The 16218-nt window shown below is 44.8% G+C and overlaps 1 protein-coding gene across 2 annotated transcripts in view; it reads left to right on the top strand.

Annotated features, from left to right (window-relative positions):
- Positions 1-16218, top strand: part of UBAP2 (ubiquitin associated protein 2) — a 122520-nt gene that overhangs the window by 60094 nt on the left and 46208 nt on the right. For both annotated transcript variants that reach the window (XR_007495849.1, XM_049773014.1), the window contains exons 6-7: positions 1023-1100; positions 14801-14855. Coding sequence is in view for 1 of the 2 variants with exons in the window: in XM_049773014.1 (XP_049628971.1) it covers positions 1023-1100; positions 14801-14855 (133 nt within the window). In the remaining variant the exon portion in view is untranslated. The remainder of the gene's footprint in view (positions 1-1022; positions 1101-14800; positions 14856-16218) is intronic.

Genomic DNA, 16218 nt, shown 5'->3' with positions numbered 1-16218 from the left:
TTTTTTAAGAGTTGGTGGGCAGGAGGACAGCAGTGTCAGTACTGTTTCCATTGTGGACAAACCTCTCTTGACATTATTATTATTATTTTCTTTTTTAGTTTTTGGGTCACACCCAGCTCAGGGGTTAGTCCTGGCTCTATGCTCAGAAATCGCTCCTGTCAGGCTCGGGGACCATATGGTATGCTGGGATTCAAACCACCGTCTGTCCTGGGTTGGCTGCGTTCAAGGCAAATGCCCTACCACTGTGCTATCTCTCTGCGCCCCCCCCCCCCCCGACACTAATTTTTTCATAGACTTAGCTTTTACTTGCCTTTTCCCTGTACATTTTCAGGATATGAATGTAGCCTATAAGTTGTTTGGTTTATTGCAGAATTATAAAATGAGAGTAGTTCTTTGTTGTTGGGCTGTTTTGAGGCATAGACCTGATGGTCTTTCTTAGGAGACCATATGGTGCTGTGGATGGAATTCAGGACTGTGGACATTAAGCTACCCCAGCCTTAAAGTGACTTTTTATTTTTTGTATTTGGGGGAAGGGTGTTATTTTTTATTTTTAAATTTACTTTATTATTATTATTATTATTATTATTATTATTATTATTTTGTAGCATACCTGGCTGTGCCTCAGGTCTTATTCCTGGCCCTGTGCTCAGGTATCACTCCCGGGAGTGTATAGGAAACCATATGGCATGCAGGGATTGAATCCAGGCCTGTATGCGTTACCTTATCAGCTGTACCATCTTTCTGACCCTTAAAGGTGGTCTTTTGAGATTACTTTAGGGAGGGCACCATCGAATCGAAGAAGCAGTGTTGTTATTCTAGAATTTTCATCTATGCATCAAACAAGATCATGGCATTCCACTTTTAGATGGTTTTTATATGATTTTTTGGTATGATACTGGTTTTGTATCATGTATAACCTTGTTTTTCCTGTATTTTGAACTCTTTTGAATACCTTTTAGCCTTTTTATATCTTTGTCTTTGATGGTGTTATTATATACTAGAGATGTTCTTTTCTTTCTCAGTTAGAGGAGAAGAGAATGGAATTGATTGCAATCAAGGGGACAAGCCATCAGACCGTGGCAAGCGAGCTCGTGGTAGAGGTAAGAGAATAAAATAGAAGGAGGATTTTGCCATTGGGAAGAATGTCATGGAAGGTAGTGCTGTGCTGTACTCTTTTCTTTCTTTCTTTTCTTTTTTTTTTTTTTTTTTTTTTTTGGTTTTTGGGCCACACCCGGCAGTGCTCAGGGGTTACTCCTGGCTGTCTGCTAAGAAATAGCTCCTGGCAGGCACGAGGAACCATAGGGGACACCGGGATTCAAACCAACGACCTTAGGTCCTGGATCGGCTGCATGCAAGGCAAACGCCGCTGTGCTATCTCTCCGGGCTCTGTACTGTACTCTTTAAGTCATGACAGCCTACTCTTTTTCTGTTTGCTTGTTTTATTTTTGTACTTTTGAGGGGGATATAGTTGGCAGTGCTCAGGGGTAAATCCTGGCTTTGAACACAGAAATTACTCCTGACGGTGCTCAGGGGGACCATAAGGGAGGCTGGGATTCCAACCTGGGTCAGTCGCATGCAATGCAGGGACCCTATCTACTGTACTATCTCTCTCCAGCCCCACAGCATACTCTGAAAGGATGGCTGATCTCCTGAGATCTGTTGATCTGGTTTTTTTGTTTGTTTTGTTTTGTTTTTTTGGTTTTGGTTTTTGGGTCACACCTGGCAGCGCTCAGGGGTTACTCCTGGCTCTACGCTCAGAAATCACTCCTGGCAGGCTCGGGGGACCATTTGGGATGCCGGGATTTGAACCACTGACCTTCTGTATGGAAGGCAAACATCTTACCTCCATGCTATCTCTCCGGCCTCTGATTTGTTTTTTTAATGCCATTGGATAAGGAGTTTGTAATATCTGTATGTTTTGTAATTATTTATTTATTTTTGTTTATTTTAAATTTTATTGAACCATTGTGATTTACAAAGTCCTTCGTAGTTGGGGTTTCAGACATCCAATGAATCAGGGCCAATCCTACCACCAGTGTCAACCTTCCTGCACTAGTGTTCCTCAAGTGCATCTCATACCAACCCCCTGCCATTTTAAGTTTAGATTATTAAAGTTTCGGTCTCTTGATTCCATTGTTCCATTGTTGTTGCTTTGGCTTGGACTTTCTGACCTTTTTTTTGGGGGGGGGGGTTTCTGGGCACACCCGACAGCGCTCAGGGGTTACTCCTGGCTCTATGCTCAGAAATCGCTCCTGGCAGGCTTGGCGGACCATATGGGATGCCGGGATTCGAACCACCGTCCTTCTGCATGCAAAGCAAATGCCTTACCTCCATACTATCTCTCTGGCCTGTTCTGTCCATTTTTTTTTGTTTTTTTTTTTGGTTTTTGGGTCATACCCGGCGGTGCTCAGGGGTTACTCCTGGCTGTCTGGTCAGAAATAGCTCCTGGCAGGCACGGGGCATCATATGGGACACCGGGATTCGAACCAACCACCTTTGGTCCTGGATCGGCTGCTTGCAAGGTAAATGCCGCTGTGCTATCTCTCCGGGCCCTCTGTCCATTTTTTTTTTAACACTACCACACACCTGAGACCTCTTGGCCCCTGGCTCCTACCCTTTCATATTTGTATTTCTCCTTTTCCATTATTTCTCCTTGCTGTACTTGTGGGCCAAGGGTAGATTATGTGATTTTGAGGAAAACTGTTTTCAAATAAATTGTGAAAGCCTTTTATATGGTTATATAAAGCTCTAATAAAAGATTTTTTGTTGTTGTTGTTGTTTTTTGGGCCACTTCTGGCAGTGCTCAGGAGTTACTCCTGGCTCTGTGCTCAGAAAGTACTTTTGACTTGGGGGACCATATGGGATGCCAGGGAGTGAACCCGCATTAGTCCTGGATCAGTCTGGCCCCTTTTCCTCTTGTTGAAATGAATTTTTTTTGCTTCCCTCTTTCTCTTTCTCCCAGAGACCTCACTGATGATTATATTTCATGACATTATTAATTTGAAAAGTCATTAGACCAACGCCAGGGGTGTAATTCCATATATTGCAGTATTGTAATGAATCACTCACCATTATCAAATCAAAATACACTATATAATATGAAGACAATACAACAGAAAAATTACCTTAATTTGATTTTTATTGTTTATTGCAATTAAAAACTTTTCCAAATGAATATTTTTGTAGTGATAGGTGTTGTTTTTTTCTCCTCCATAGCAGATGATGCTCAGGGGAACATTTACTGCCAGCGTTCTAACTTAGTTCTCTTGCTTTTAAAACATATTCTTTTACTTTTTTTTTGGGAGGGGGGGACCACACCCGGCGGCACTCGGGTTTATTCCTGGCTCTCTGCTCAGAAATTGCTCCTTGCAGGCAATGGCGGGGTGGGGGGGGCAGGAGAACGACCATATGGCATATGGTCCTGGGTCGGCCATTTGCAAGGGAAATGCTCTACCGCTGTGCTCTCTCTCGGACCCCCTCAAAACATATTCTTCCTTTTTTTTTTCTTTTTTGCTATTTTTTGGTTGTACACATTTGCTGTGTTTGAGTCTGGAAGTGGAACAAAATCTTTTTTTGGTTTTTGGGTCCCACCCAGCAGTGCTCAGGGCTTACTCCTGGCTCTAAGCTCAGAAATCACTCCTGGCAGGCTCGGGGGACCATGTGGGATGCTGGGATTCGAATAACCGTCCTTTTGCATGCAAGGCAAATGCCTTACCTCCATGCTATCTCTCAGGCCCCATCGAAACATATTCTTGTTAGAAAACAAGTACAGTGGGCACTTGTTTTACATGCAGCAGACCTTGGTTTCAACTCCCCAGTCCTTTATTCCCTATTGTTCTCCAGGCTCTGCCAGGAGTGATTTCCATGTTCAGAGCCAGGAGTAATAAACCCTGAGTACTACTTCGTGTGGCCAAAAAAATCAAACCAAACAAGCAAACAAACAAAAAACATTTTTTCCAGCCATCAAGCCATCTTGGTCCTGAATTTGTGATTTTTATAAAGAAAGAGGATTGTTCATTATATATTTGCTTAGGTTGGTTTTTTTTTTTGGAAAACCCTGAGGTTCTCAGGGACTATTCCTGGCTATGTGTTCAGGACTGACCCGTAGCGTGTCAGGGGACCAAAAATTGTGCTAAGGAGGGGCCAGAGAGATAACATGGAGGTAAGGCGTTTGCCTTTCATGCAGAAGGTCATCGGTTCGAATCCTGGCATCCCATATGGTCCCCTGTGCCTGCCAGGGGCGATTTCTGAGCATAGAGCCAGGAGTCACCCCTGAGTGCTGCTGGGTGTGACCCCAAAAAAAAATTGTGCTAAGGCTCAAACTAGGGTAGTGGCAGAGCAGTATCTTACCTCCTGTACTGTCTGTCTTCATAATGTGTTTTTGTGCTTATTAATCTAGAGTCATTCTTCATGTTTTCTCCTTCTTCCTCTTTATCAACAATTTCTTTTTTAAATCCTCTTCCTTGTCCAGTATAGTGTCTTATGTCAAATTCTGCCTTTTGTTTCCTGTTTATCTAATTCTTTTAACATTTATATTTTATGTAAATTTAAGTCAGCTCTAAAAATTGAGTTCTGGATCTGGAACAATAGTACAGTGGATAGGGTATTTGCCTAGTACTCGGCTGATCCAGGTTCCATCCCAGCATCCTGTATGGTCCCCCAATTTGCACCAAGAGTGATTCCTGAACTCAGAGCCAGGAGTAAATCCCTGAACACAGCTGGTTGTGATCTCAATAAATAAAAAAAAAATCATTAAAAAAATTACTGTATGAATGAGACCTTGGATTTGACCCTCTCTGGCACTGCAAACAGAAAAACTTTAAGATTAGATACAAGCCATACTCCCCCCACTTAAGGCTGTGCTGTCACTCAGGCTCCTAAGTTGTCTACTTTTAGTCAGTTTATCTGAGTCTTAGAGTAACTGTAATTCTTGTCTGTTGGTTGGTTTGTGGGCCAAATTGGGGCCCAGAAGCTCTTTGCTACTCCTCACTGAGGGTTGATTTTGGACTCTGCTCAGGCACTCTTCCTAACAGTGACAGAGGGACTATGCAGTGCTGGAAGTGGAGCCCAGGTTTCCTGCATGCAGAGTATTCTTAACATAATCCTTAATTTTTTTTTATGGTTTATAAAAGATTTCACAGAATTGAAGAGGACTGCAGTCTCTGTAATTCTACATTGTAATTCTCTTTGTGGCAAGGATGATATGCTTAGAGGAGCTTTGGATCCCCTGCTTTGTCTCTCTCTAGTGTGTGGAGTGCCTGCCAGTGCTTAATGAAATGTATTTGTGATATTTACCCTGCTCTTTAGTATTACCTATTTAAGAAATATTTTTCTTTAACATTTACCAAGTGCCTTATTGTGTCTTTGTAGGCATCTTGCAAGTAATTTTAATCCACTTGTATTTATTTTCATGCAGTAAAACCTCTTAGTACAGAATTGTTGTTTTTCTGTTCTATTGTATATGTATGAAAGAATTCATTCTTTCAAGAGGCAGATAACTTGTCAAGGTCAAGGTTTGAACTAGTTTTCTCTTTGGAGTCCAGATACTTAGGGACCTGGAGGGAAAGAAGGATGCCAGTCCACGTGAGTCATAGACTAGTTATTTGCCTTGTTGCCTCACTCTTAAATGCTGATACTGGCTAATATTAATCTCCCAGCTAGGTCTAACACAGAACAAAGAGTCGGTTCGAATCCCGGCGCCCCATATGGTCCCCTGTGCCTGCCAGGAGCAATTTCTGAGCCTGGAGCCAGGAATAACCCCTGAGCACTGCCAGGTGTGACCCAAAAACCAAAAAAAAAAAAAAAAAAAAAAAAAAAAAAGAACAAAGAGTGTATATGTGTGTGGGGTCACTAACTTATTAGTGTCCACTTTACATTAAAATCATTATTTTCTGAGGCTGGAAACAGCAGTAGGACTTTTGCCTTTCATACTGTCAACCCATGACAGACCTGGGTTCAATCATTGTCATCCCATATGGTCCCTCAAGCCTGTCAGGAGTGATTTCTCAGTGCAGAGCCAGGAGTAACCCTTGAGCACCACTGGGTATGGCCCTAAAGCCAAAATAAATTATTTTTCTCTAGTGAATATTGAGAAATACTTTAAGTAGTAATCAGAAAGGTTCAGGATTGTTACTTTCCTTTACTCTCCCCGTACCTCTGCTCACTTTTTTTTTTTTTTTTTTGGGGGGGGGGGCCACAGCTGGTGGTGCTCAGGGGTTACTCCTGGCTGTCTGCTCAGAAATAGCTCCTGGCAGGCACGGGGGACCATATGGGACACCGGGATTCGAACCAACCACCTTTGGTCCTGGATCGGCTGCTTGCAAGGCAGACACTGCTGTGCTATCTCTCCGGGCCCTCTGCTCACTTTTTGAGCCATACCTTCTATTGCTTTGTGTTTTCCTGACTCAGTGTTTAGATGTTTATTTCTGGTGTAACTTGGTAGAAGGTGGGGACAACAATGACATGCAGTTCCAGGGGTCAAATCTGGGGCTTTGTATCATGCAAAGCATGTATTTCATTTAATTGAAATAATTTTAAATAACTATTTTAAGCAACATGACTCTTTAGAAGTTTGTAAGTTATGGGTTGGAGCAGTAGCACAATGGCTAGGGTGTTTGCCTTGTACTTGGCTGTCCCGGTTTCATTTCCCGGCGTCCCATTTGGTCTCCCAAGCCTGCCAGGAGTAATTTCTGAGCACAGAGGCAGGAGCTGAATGTGGGCCTCCCCAAATAAAAAAGTTTGAAAGTTATATAATGACTTAATTTACTATATGTATGTATATATATTTTTTGAGTGGACAGAGAGATAGTACAGGTGTAGAGGAACTGTTTGCATATGGCTGACCCCATTCAAACCTCAGCACCATATATATACATAACACTCCCACACACATACACACAGTGTGGGATGCTGAGGCTCCAATCCAACTTGGGTCAGCTGTGTACAAGGCCAGTGTCCTACTCACTGTCACTCGACCCCCCATCTATATAATTTTCCTGATAAAAGAATAATAATTCCTCTCTACTGACTTTTCCCCCTTTTCAGAATTTTGGCAATACCACTATTTAATTAATACTTCCTCTGTGACACCTGCAGTGATCAAAGCAAGTCCCCCTGGAAGGTCTCTTGTCTTGGGGATGGAGAAAAGCACCACAGGACTAGCAAGAGTGTATGTGTGTGTATATGTATATATAGGCATGTGTATATATGTATATGTATACACCTGGCATTTTAGGCCTTAGATCTCTGTGTTCCTGAGAAAACATAAGGTGGCATAAAATTGGAACACTTTAGGGCCAGAGAGATAGCATGGAGGTAAGGCGTTTGTCTTTCATGCAGAAGGTCATTGGTTCGAATCCCGGCGTCCCATATGGTCCCCCGTGCCTGCCAGGAGCAATTTCTGAGCATGGAGCCAGGAGTAACCCCTGAGCACTGCTGGGTGTAACCCAAAAACAAAAAAAACACTTTTCTTGACTTTTTGGTGGGGGGGTTGCGCCACATCCGGTGCCGCTCAGGGGTTACTCCTGGCTATGCGCTCAGAATTCGCTCCTGGTTTTGGGGGACCATATGGAATGCTAGGGGATCAAACCGCAGTCTGTCCTAGGTTAGCGTCGCTGCTCCGGCCCCAAATTTTTACTTTTTTTAAATTGATGTCATGAGGCAGGGCACTCAATACTACCCTTGTATGTCAGCTGGGTTCTTATCATTCTCTTCCAGTTAGGTATTTGTCTATCCTGACGTCTCTAATGTCCCAGTGAACCCTTCTGAGCACCATGCATTTGAATAACAGTGAAACAACCAAACCTTTAACTATAGAAACCTGACACCTACAACAGCTACCGTGTGAAAAAATTTCACTGGGACCACAGAAACTGACTCGGGTTGGACAACCTAGTATGCCTGGCACCCAGAGTCAGTCTTATGCCAGAAAACTTCAGGGATAAGGTCTCCATGTATTTAGGCCAAGGCTTTTTTTTTTTTTTTCTCCATATTTTGCTGGGCCTATGCAAAAATCAATTGTCACTTTCATACTGTTATTACTACATTTTTTTTCCTTTCGGGAAAAAAAAAAAGCTTACTAAACTTCTTTCTGCTGGTGCTTCAATGAATTCATTGTGATTCAATAATTTTCAAAAATATTCTTTCCTTTTTCTTCCATCTCTTTAGTTTTTCTTTCAATTTTCTATTTTTTTAAATCATGTTGCTTTTGGTCTTTTTAAAACAAATGTATTATCAGTTATGTCAACTATGTGATGCATTTATTTTAAATAAATAAATAAAAAAAAAAACAACCTAAAACACAGTTTTGGGGTTGGAGAAGAGAATACAGCACTTGCCTGCACATGCCTGATTTGGATTTGGTCCCCACCATCACTTGGTCCCTTGAGCACCACCAGGGCCAGGAGTCACATTGCTAGATGTGAGTCCCTCTGAACCTAATATATCTTTTGCACCCTCCTCTCAAAACAACAACAAAATAAACCAAAAAGAAAAATCCACATAGTTTGATCACACATGTAACTCAGTTCTCCTGGGATTAGACCTTTAACTGATTTTATTTCTTTGTAGTCTTTTCTCCTAATTGTATATATATAGTATTTCAGTAGGTAAATTGGGTAGTAAAGGTACAGATCTGCCCACAAGCTATGGTGCCTCCATATTACCTGTGGAAGTAAATAATGGGTGCTTAATTTCCTGGTCAAAAATGGTTTTCTCGGACTGGAGCAATAACATATTTGCCTTGCACGTGGCCGATCATGTTCTATCTTCAGCATCCCACATGGTCCTCGAGCCTGCCAGGAGTAATTTCTGAGCACAGAGCCAGGAGTAACCCCTGAGTGCTGCTGGGTTTAACCCAAGGGGGAAAAAATCATTTCCTGGACAGAAAACCAGCTAGTTAAACTAAACTGTTCTTTAAGGATCAGCAGAGAGTTTTCAAACATTGTGTAAAGGAGCCAGATTCAATATGAATCATTTGGAAAGGACTTTGGCTAATGGGATTGAAATCGAGGGTTAAGAATGAGTGACCTGGGCCGGGCGGTGGCGCTAGAGGTAAGGTGCCTGCCTTGCCTGCGCTAGCCTAGGACGGACCGCGGTTCTATCCCCCTGTGTCCCATATGGTCCCCCAAGCCAGGAGTGACTTCTGAGCGCATAGCCAGGAGTAACCCCTGAGCGTTACCGGGTGTGGCCCAAAAACCAAAAAAAAAAAAAAAAAAAAAAGAATGAGTGACCTTATGCAAGTGTTGCCGGGCACGGGGTTTGGGGAGATCCCATGCCAGAGTGTTTCTCCCTAGCCTGGGGAGTGCTGGGAGGTTTGGAAGGCCCCCTAGCCTACCCCCTCTTTTTCCCCTGGACTCCAGGCCCTACCTGGGTGCCGGCTTAGGTGGCCAGAGGTAGGTTCAGGTGGACTCTTAGTGGTCCTCAGGCTTCCCCCCTCCCTCCATACTCCAGCGGGAAGGTACATGGGGAGGAGGGCGGCCAGACATCTGGCTTCTGGTTTCCTCCTTGATTCTGGAGACCAGCTCTTGCCAAGTATGGGGTTTGGGGAGGCTCCATACCGGAGCCCTTCTCCCTGGCCTGGGGAGTGCTGGGAGGCTTGGCAGGCCCCCAGCCGTCCTTGTCTTTTTCCCCTGACTCCAGGCCTTCCCTGGGTGCCAGCTCAGATGGCCAGAATTGGGTCTAGGTGGACTCTTAGTGGTCCTCAGGCTTCCCCCCTCCCTCTGTACTCCAGGGGGGAGGTGCATGGAGAGGAGGGCAGGCAGACATCTGGCTTCTGGTTCCTCCTTTGATTCTGGAGACCAGCTCTTGCCAGGTATGGGGTTTGGGGAGGCCCCATACTGGAGCCCTTCTCCCTGGCCTGGGGAGTGCTGGGAGGCTTGGCAGGCCCCCAGCCATCCTTGTCTTTTTCCCTTGACTTCAGGCCTTCCCTGGGTGCCAGCTCAGATGGCTAGAAGTGGGTTCAGGTGGACTCTTTGTGGTCCTCAGGCTTCCCCCCTCCCTCCGTACTCCAGGGGGGAGGTGTATGGGGAGGAGGGTGGGCAGACATCTGGCCTCCGGTTTCCTCTTTGATTCTGGAGACCAGGTCTTGCCAGGTATGGGGTTTGGGGAGGCCCCATACCGGAGCCCTTCTCCCGGCCTGGGGAGTGCTGGGAGGCTTGGCAAGCCCCCAGCCGTCCTTGTCTTTTTCCCCTGACTCCAGGCCTTCCCTGCGTGCCAGCTCAGATGGCCAGAAGTGGGTTCAGGTGGACTCTTAGTGGTCCCCAGGCTTTCCCCCTACCTCTCCCTACACTAATGGAAATGTGCTTTGGGAGGCGGGCGGGCCGTTTTAGTAGTGGTTTATGTTGGGACAGTCACTGGAATTTTTTTCTCCTTGTTTTCCTATTGATAGTATTGTATGCATATATTTTATATATCCATAACATCCATCTTGTATTGTGACCTTGATACTGCCCTACAAATCTCATTTCTAATATTTTACTGCCTCAGTCCCAACCCTTATTTCCCCCCATCTTCCCATGTAGGTGCAGCTCATGACATGAAGCTTACCACATAGAGTGATAAGTGCAGTTAGAGAAATAACTACACTGAAAACTATCATAACAATGTGAATGAATGAGGGAAAAAGAAAGCCTATCTCGAGTACAGGTGTGGGTGGGGTGGGGAGTAGATATATCTGGGAAATTGGTGGTGGGAATCCTGCACTGGTGAAGGCGGGTGTTCTTTACATGACTGTAATCATACAACTACAATTATATTTGTAATCACGGTGTTTAAATAAAGATAATTTATCAAAAAAAATGAGTGACCTGGGGCTGGAGAGATAGCATGGAGATAAGGTATTTGTCTTATATGCAGAAGGACGGTGGTTCGAATCCTGGCATCCATTTCATATGGACCCCCTAGCCTGCCAGGGGAAATTTCTGAATGTAGAGTCAGGAGTGGCCCCTGAGTGCTGCCAGGTGTGAACCCCCCCCCCCAAAAAAAAAAAAAAAGGATTGAGTGACCTGAAATTCAGGTCAGTTGGTTAGCCAGCAGTTCCCTTGATAGGCTGTCCCTGGTCAGAAGGGGGCTGCTGACTCTTGTTATTCCTGTGGTGCTTTTCTCAGACCCTAAGACAACATAGATCTCCCAGGAGTATTTGCTTTGATTACTGCAGTTGTCTGAAAAGTAAGGGGATATATCAGAGAGGAATTAGTGATTGTGGGTGTTGCATTAATTAATTAAGGATTGAGCTGGATGGTGAAGGATGGAGGCCTTTGTGCTTAGGCCCCAGCCACGTGGCTTCATCCCCCATCCAGCCGGCGGGTCCCAGGCCCAGGTGAAAGGTGAAATCACTCACTCACATGCAGGCATTAGGAAGCATCATCTTTATTCATGCCCTGACCACCACAGGTGTGTGGCCTATCTCATAACCTTTCAAGCATTCGGCCATTCTTAGCCCTGCATCTTATAATTCAGCCATCTTCCTGAGAGCCCCTCATCCCCAGGCTCCAGGGTTTATCTACCTATTCCAAGACCCCTCCCAGGAATGGGCCGGGTCTTGCAGGTAAGGTCACACCTAATATTCAGTTCCCAAGACCCCTCCCAGAAATGGGTGGGTCTCAGAAGATAGGAACACCTAAATCCAGGGTGGAGTTACAGTGGGTAGGGCTCTTTTTTTTTTTTTTTTTTTTTGTGGTTTTTGGGTCACACCCGGCAGTGCTCAGGGGTTATTCCTGGCTCCAGGCTCAGAAATAGTTCCTGGCAGGCACGGGGGATCATATGGGACGCCAGGATTTGAACTGATGACCTTCTGCATGAAAGGCGAACGCCTTACCTCCATGCTATCTCTCCGGCCCCGTGGGTAGGGCTCTTGCCTTGCACACAGTTGACCAAGTTGGATTGGCTCCCCAGCATCCCACATGGTCCCTCATGTACTGTCAGTGATCCCTGAGCACAGAACCAGGAGAAACCTCTGAGCATTCAAGGATGTAATCTAAAAAGTATAATTTTTTTTGTTTGTCTTAGGGGTTATACCTCACAACAGTGCTTAGGTTCTGCCCTTGATTTGGTGCTGAGAGGTGATCTCAGTGATAGTGGAATGGACCAGAAAGCAATTTGAGCTATTTAGCCAGCCTGTATATTTCTGTGTATTTCAAAGATAATAGGGGGTCTGTTTTGCCAGTATGAGTGAGACTGAGAGTCTGAGCAAACACTTCCCTTCCCCAGTGCCTGGTGTGTGGTCCCAGCTGATCGAGTGCCTTTGCAGCAAAAGAGGGAAGATGACCTTTGTGAATGCTCACACTTGAACATATATTTGCTTTTGCTCTATTATATTTCTCTGCCATTTCTGTTTTTGTTTTTGGGCTATACTCGGTCATGTTTAGGGGCTACTCCTGGCTCTGCTCTCAGAAATTACTCATGGCAGACTTGTAGGACCATTTGGGACACCGGGGATAGAACATGGGTCAACCATGTGCAAGGCAAATGCCCTACCTGCCTGCTATGCTGTGCCTTCTTCTCATCTTTTTTTTTTTGTTTGTTTGTCTTCTTGGTTTTCGGGCTACACCCGTTTGATGCTCAGGGGTTACTCCTGGCTAAGCGCTCAGAAATTGCCCCTAGGGGCTGGGAAGGTGGCGCTAGAGGTAAGGTGTCTGCCTTGCAAGCGCTAGCGTAGGACGGACTACGGTTCGATCCCCCGGCATCCCATATGGTCCCCCAAGCCAGGAGAGATTTCTGAGCGCATAGCCAGGAGTAACCCCTGAGCGTCAAATGGGTGTGGCCCAAAAACCAAAAAAAAAAAAATTGCCCCTGGCTTGGGGGGGGGGACCATATGGGACACTGGGGGATTGAACCGTGGTCTTACTTGGCTAGCGCTTGCAAGGCAGACACCTTACCTCTAGCGCCACCTTGCCTGCCCCATCTTTTATTTAGCTATATACTAGGTGTATATTTTTCCTAGAGTTAGTGACTTCCTTATTTTGGGTGAAGATGGCATTTTTTCTTTTTTTGGGAGGGCAGGGTCCACATCCAGCAGCGCTCAGGGGTTAGTCCCTGGCTCTATGCTCATCAATTGCTCCTGGCTCAGGGAACCATATGGGATGCTGGGATTCGAACCACCATCCTTCTGCATGCAAGGCAAATGCCCTACCTCCATGCTATCTCTCCAGCCCTGGAGTTGACATTTTTAGCTGTTCAAAAATGGTTTAAACTTTACTGGGGTTTCTTCATCAGTTTTAGAGACTTTTTTGTTGTTGTTGTTGTTGTTGGATATGCTTTATATAGAAAAAGATGGGGGTGGGGAGATGAGCCAGAGTGATAGTATAGTGGGTAAGGTGCTTGCCTTGAAACAGCCAACCTGGGTTTGATCTCTGGCATCCCATATAGTCCAGAGTCTTTCAAGAGTAATTCATGACCTAATCTAGAATTGACCTTGAGCATGACTGGGTATAGTACAAACACCAAAAGAAAGGAAAACAAGAGATAGTCAGTAGGGGTGAGTTCATGAGAAAAAACACACTTGTTTGTTTTTTTTTTTTTTTTCTGTGCTAATATATAAGAAAGTCAGAGAGATTGGTCACAAAAAGAGAGTTTTGCCTTGGAAATATAAATTCCAAATATAATACCATTTCACCCCTAAATATTTCAATGTGTATCTCTTAAGAAAAAAAGATGTCTCTTTCAGGATACCTTTAACAGGGGTTAAGATACTTTCCTCGTGTGTAGTTGACCTTGGTTTGATCCCCAGTGTTTGGGGGGGGGCAGGGACTCTCAGCACTGCCTGGCATGATTCCTGAGTACAGAGCCAGGAGCAATTACTGTGCATCCCAGAAATAAAAATAAAGCTATATCAGTGAATGCAATTAGAACCAGAGAGATAGTACAGCAGGTAAGACACTTATCTTGCACATCTGACTTGGGTTCCATTCCTGGCACCAGATACAGTGACATGAGTACAGCCAGGAGTGATTCCTGAGCACCACCTCACCTCCCCAAAAATGTTTATCAGTTTGGAAAATTTTTTCTTTCTTGGCCTTGGCATTTTTGAAGCGAACGGATTATTTTTTAGAGAGAGTTTCCAGTGTTAATCAGAAGTAGAAGTTCTCGGGGCCAGAGTGATAGATAGCACCGCAGTAGGGTGTTTGCCTTGTACAAGGTCAACCTGGGATGGACCCGGTTCAATCCCTTTAATTCCATATGGTCCCCTGAGCCTGCTAGGAGCGATTTCTGAGCAGATCCAGGAGCAGCCCCTGAGAACTGCCGGGTGTGGCCCAAAAAACAGAAACAAAACAAAAACGTTTCCTTCTGGGGCCGTAGTGGTGGCGCTAGAGGTAAGGCGTCTGTCTGCCTTGCAAGCGCTTGCCTACGACAGACTGTGGATCTATCCCCCTGGCATCTGATATTGTCCCCCAAGCCAGGAGCGATTTCTGAGCACATAGCCAGGAGTAACTCCTGAGCGTCACGGGGTGTAGCTCAAAAAAACAAAAACAAAAATATTGCTTCTGGTATGTTTGTGGGGGGCATATGGGATGCCAGGGATCGAACCTGGGTCTTTCCTGGGGTGGCTTCGTGCAAGTTGTATGCCCTACTGCTGTGCTATCTCTCCAGCCCTACTAGCTGAAATTTTATACATGGTTAACAAATGTACAGGCAGAATTATTTTCTTTGAAAAAAATAGTGTAAATGTTGGTGACAGAGACCAGGTGACTAGATATGCTGGATAGCAATGTTGGTGTTATTGTGACAGCATTGTTTGGGTTGGTATGTAAAAATCTTGCAGCATCCAAGTATCATTCTATAATATAATTAACATTTTTTAAAGGATTTGGACGTGGCCGAGGGAGAGGAGCTGGAAGATTCTCAACCCAAGGCATGGGGTAAGTCTTAGATGAATACTGTCTTGTACCTATTTAACCATTTTTTCTTTTTTTTCTTTTTCTTTTTTTTTTGGTTTTTGGGCTACCCCCAGTGGCGTCCATTAGTTGCTCCTGCCAAGCTCAAGGGACCGTATGGGATGCCGGATGACCCATCCCAGGTCAGCAGCTTGCAAGGCAAATGCCCTACCGCTATACTATCACTCTGGCCCCTCTATTTAACCTTTTTAATCTGCTACTCTGTTTTGTTTTGTTTTTTAGTTTTTTTGGGGCCACACCCGGTGACCCTTGGGTTACTTCTTTTCTTTTTTTGTTTTTTGTTTTTGTTTTTGGGTCATACCTGGCAGCGCTCAGGTGTTACTCCTGGCTCTACGCTTAGAAATCGCTCCTGGCAGGCTTGGGGGACCATATAGGATGCCATACGGGATGCTGGGACTTCAACCACCGTCCTTCTGTATGCAAGGCAAATGCCCTACCTCCGTGCTGTCTTTCTAGCCTGTCGGGTTACTTCTGACCATGTGCTTAGAAATCACTCCTGGCTTGGGGGACCATATGGGTCCCCAGGGGAATGAACCACGGTCTGTTCTAGGCTAGCGCCAGCAAGGCAGACACCCCTCCATGCCACCGCTCCGGCCCCTAATTTGTTTCTTTTGTTGCCTTTCCTCTAAATCAATTTCTAATAACTTAGCAATTACTAAGGGTTTGGGGTGTAGCTTAATGACTAAACCTTTTTTATATTATTATTATTATTATTATTATTATTATTATTTTGTAAGACCCTGGGCTTGATCTGTAGTTCTGAAAAAGGAGAGAGTGAAACAGTAGACAAATATTCCAAATAGAATTTGTGTTGCAGAAGGCACTAGAGCTTTTGTCTTGGCTTTCCTGGCATTCTAGTTCACTGGGGTGGGGTGGTATGTCCTTTACATTATCAGATAGTCAGCAATATCCCTGGGCTCTCCCTAAGTGATGCCATTAGCAGCCCCTCAAGTTGTGACAGTTAAAAATGTCCCCAGATGTTGCCAAATGTTCCACAAGAAGAAAGTATATAATCACCTCTAGTTGAAAACCACTGCATTAAGAGTAAATTGATAGGGCCCGGAGAGATAGCACAGCGGTGTTTGCCTTGCAAGCAGCCGATCCAGGACCAAAGGTGGTTGGTTCGAATCCCGGTGTCCCATATGGTCCCCCGTGCCTGCCAGGAGCTATTTCTGAGCAGACAGCCAGGAGTAACCCCTGAGCACCGCCGGGTGTGGCCCAAAAACCAAAAAAAAAAAAAAAAAAGAGTAAATTGATAAATCTAGCAGTTCCCATTTGATTGCTAAGTAAATGCAGTATTTCTGTAAAAGTAATAATTCTCATCTCT

The sequence above is a fragment of the Suncus etruscus genome, chromosome 1 (assembly GCF_024139225.1).
Source record: "Suncus etruscus isolate mSunEtr1 chromosome 1, mSunEtr1.pri.cur, whole genome shotgun sequence".
Taxonomy (NCBI): Eukaryota; Metazoa; Chordata; class Mammalia; order Eulipotyphla; family Soricidae; genus Suncus; species Suncus etruscus.
This window is presented reverse-complemented; position numbering and strand designations above follow the sequence as displayed.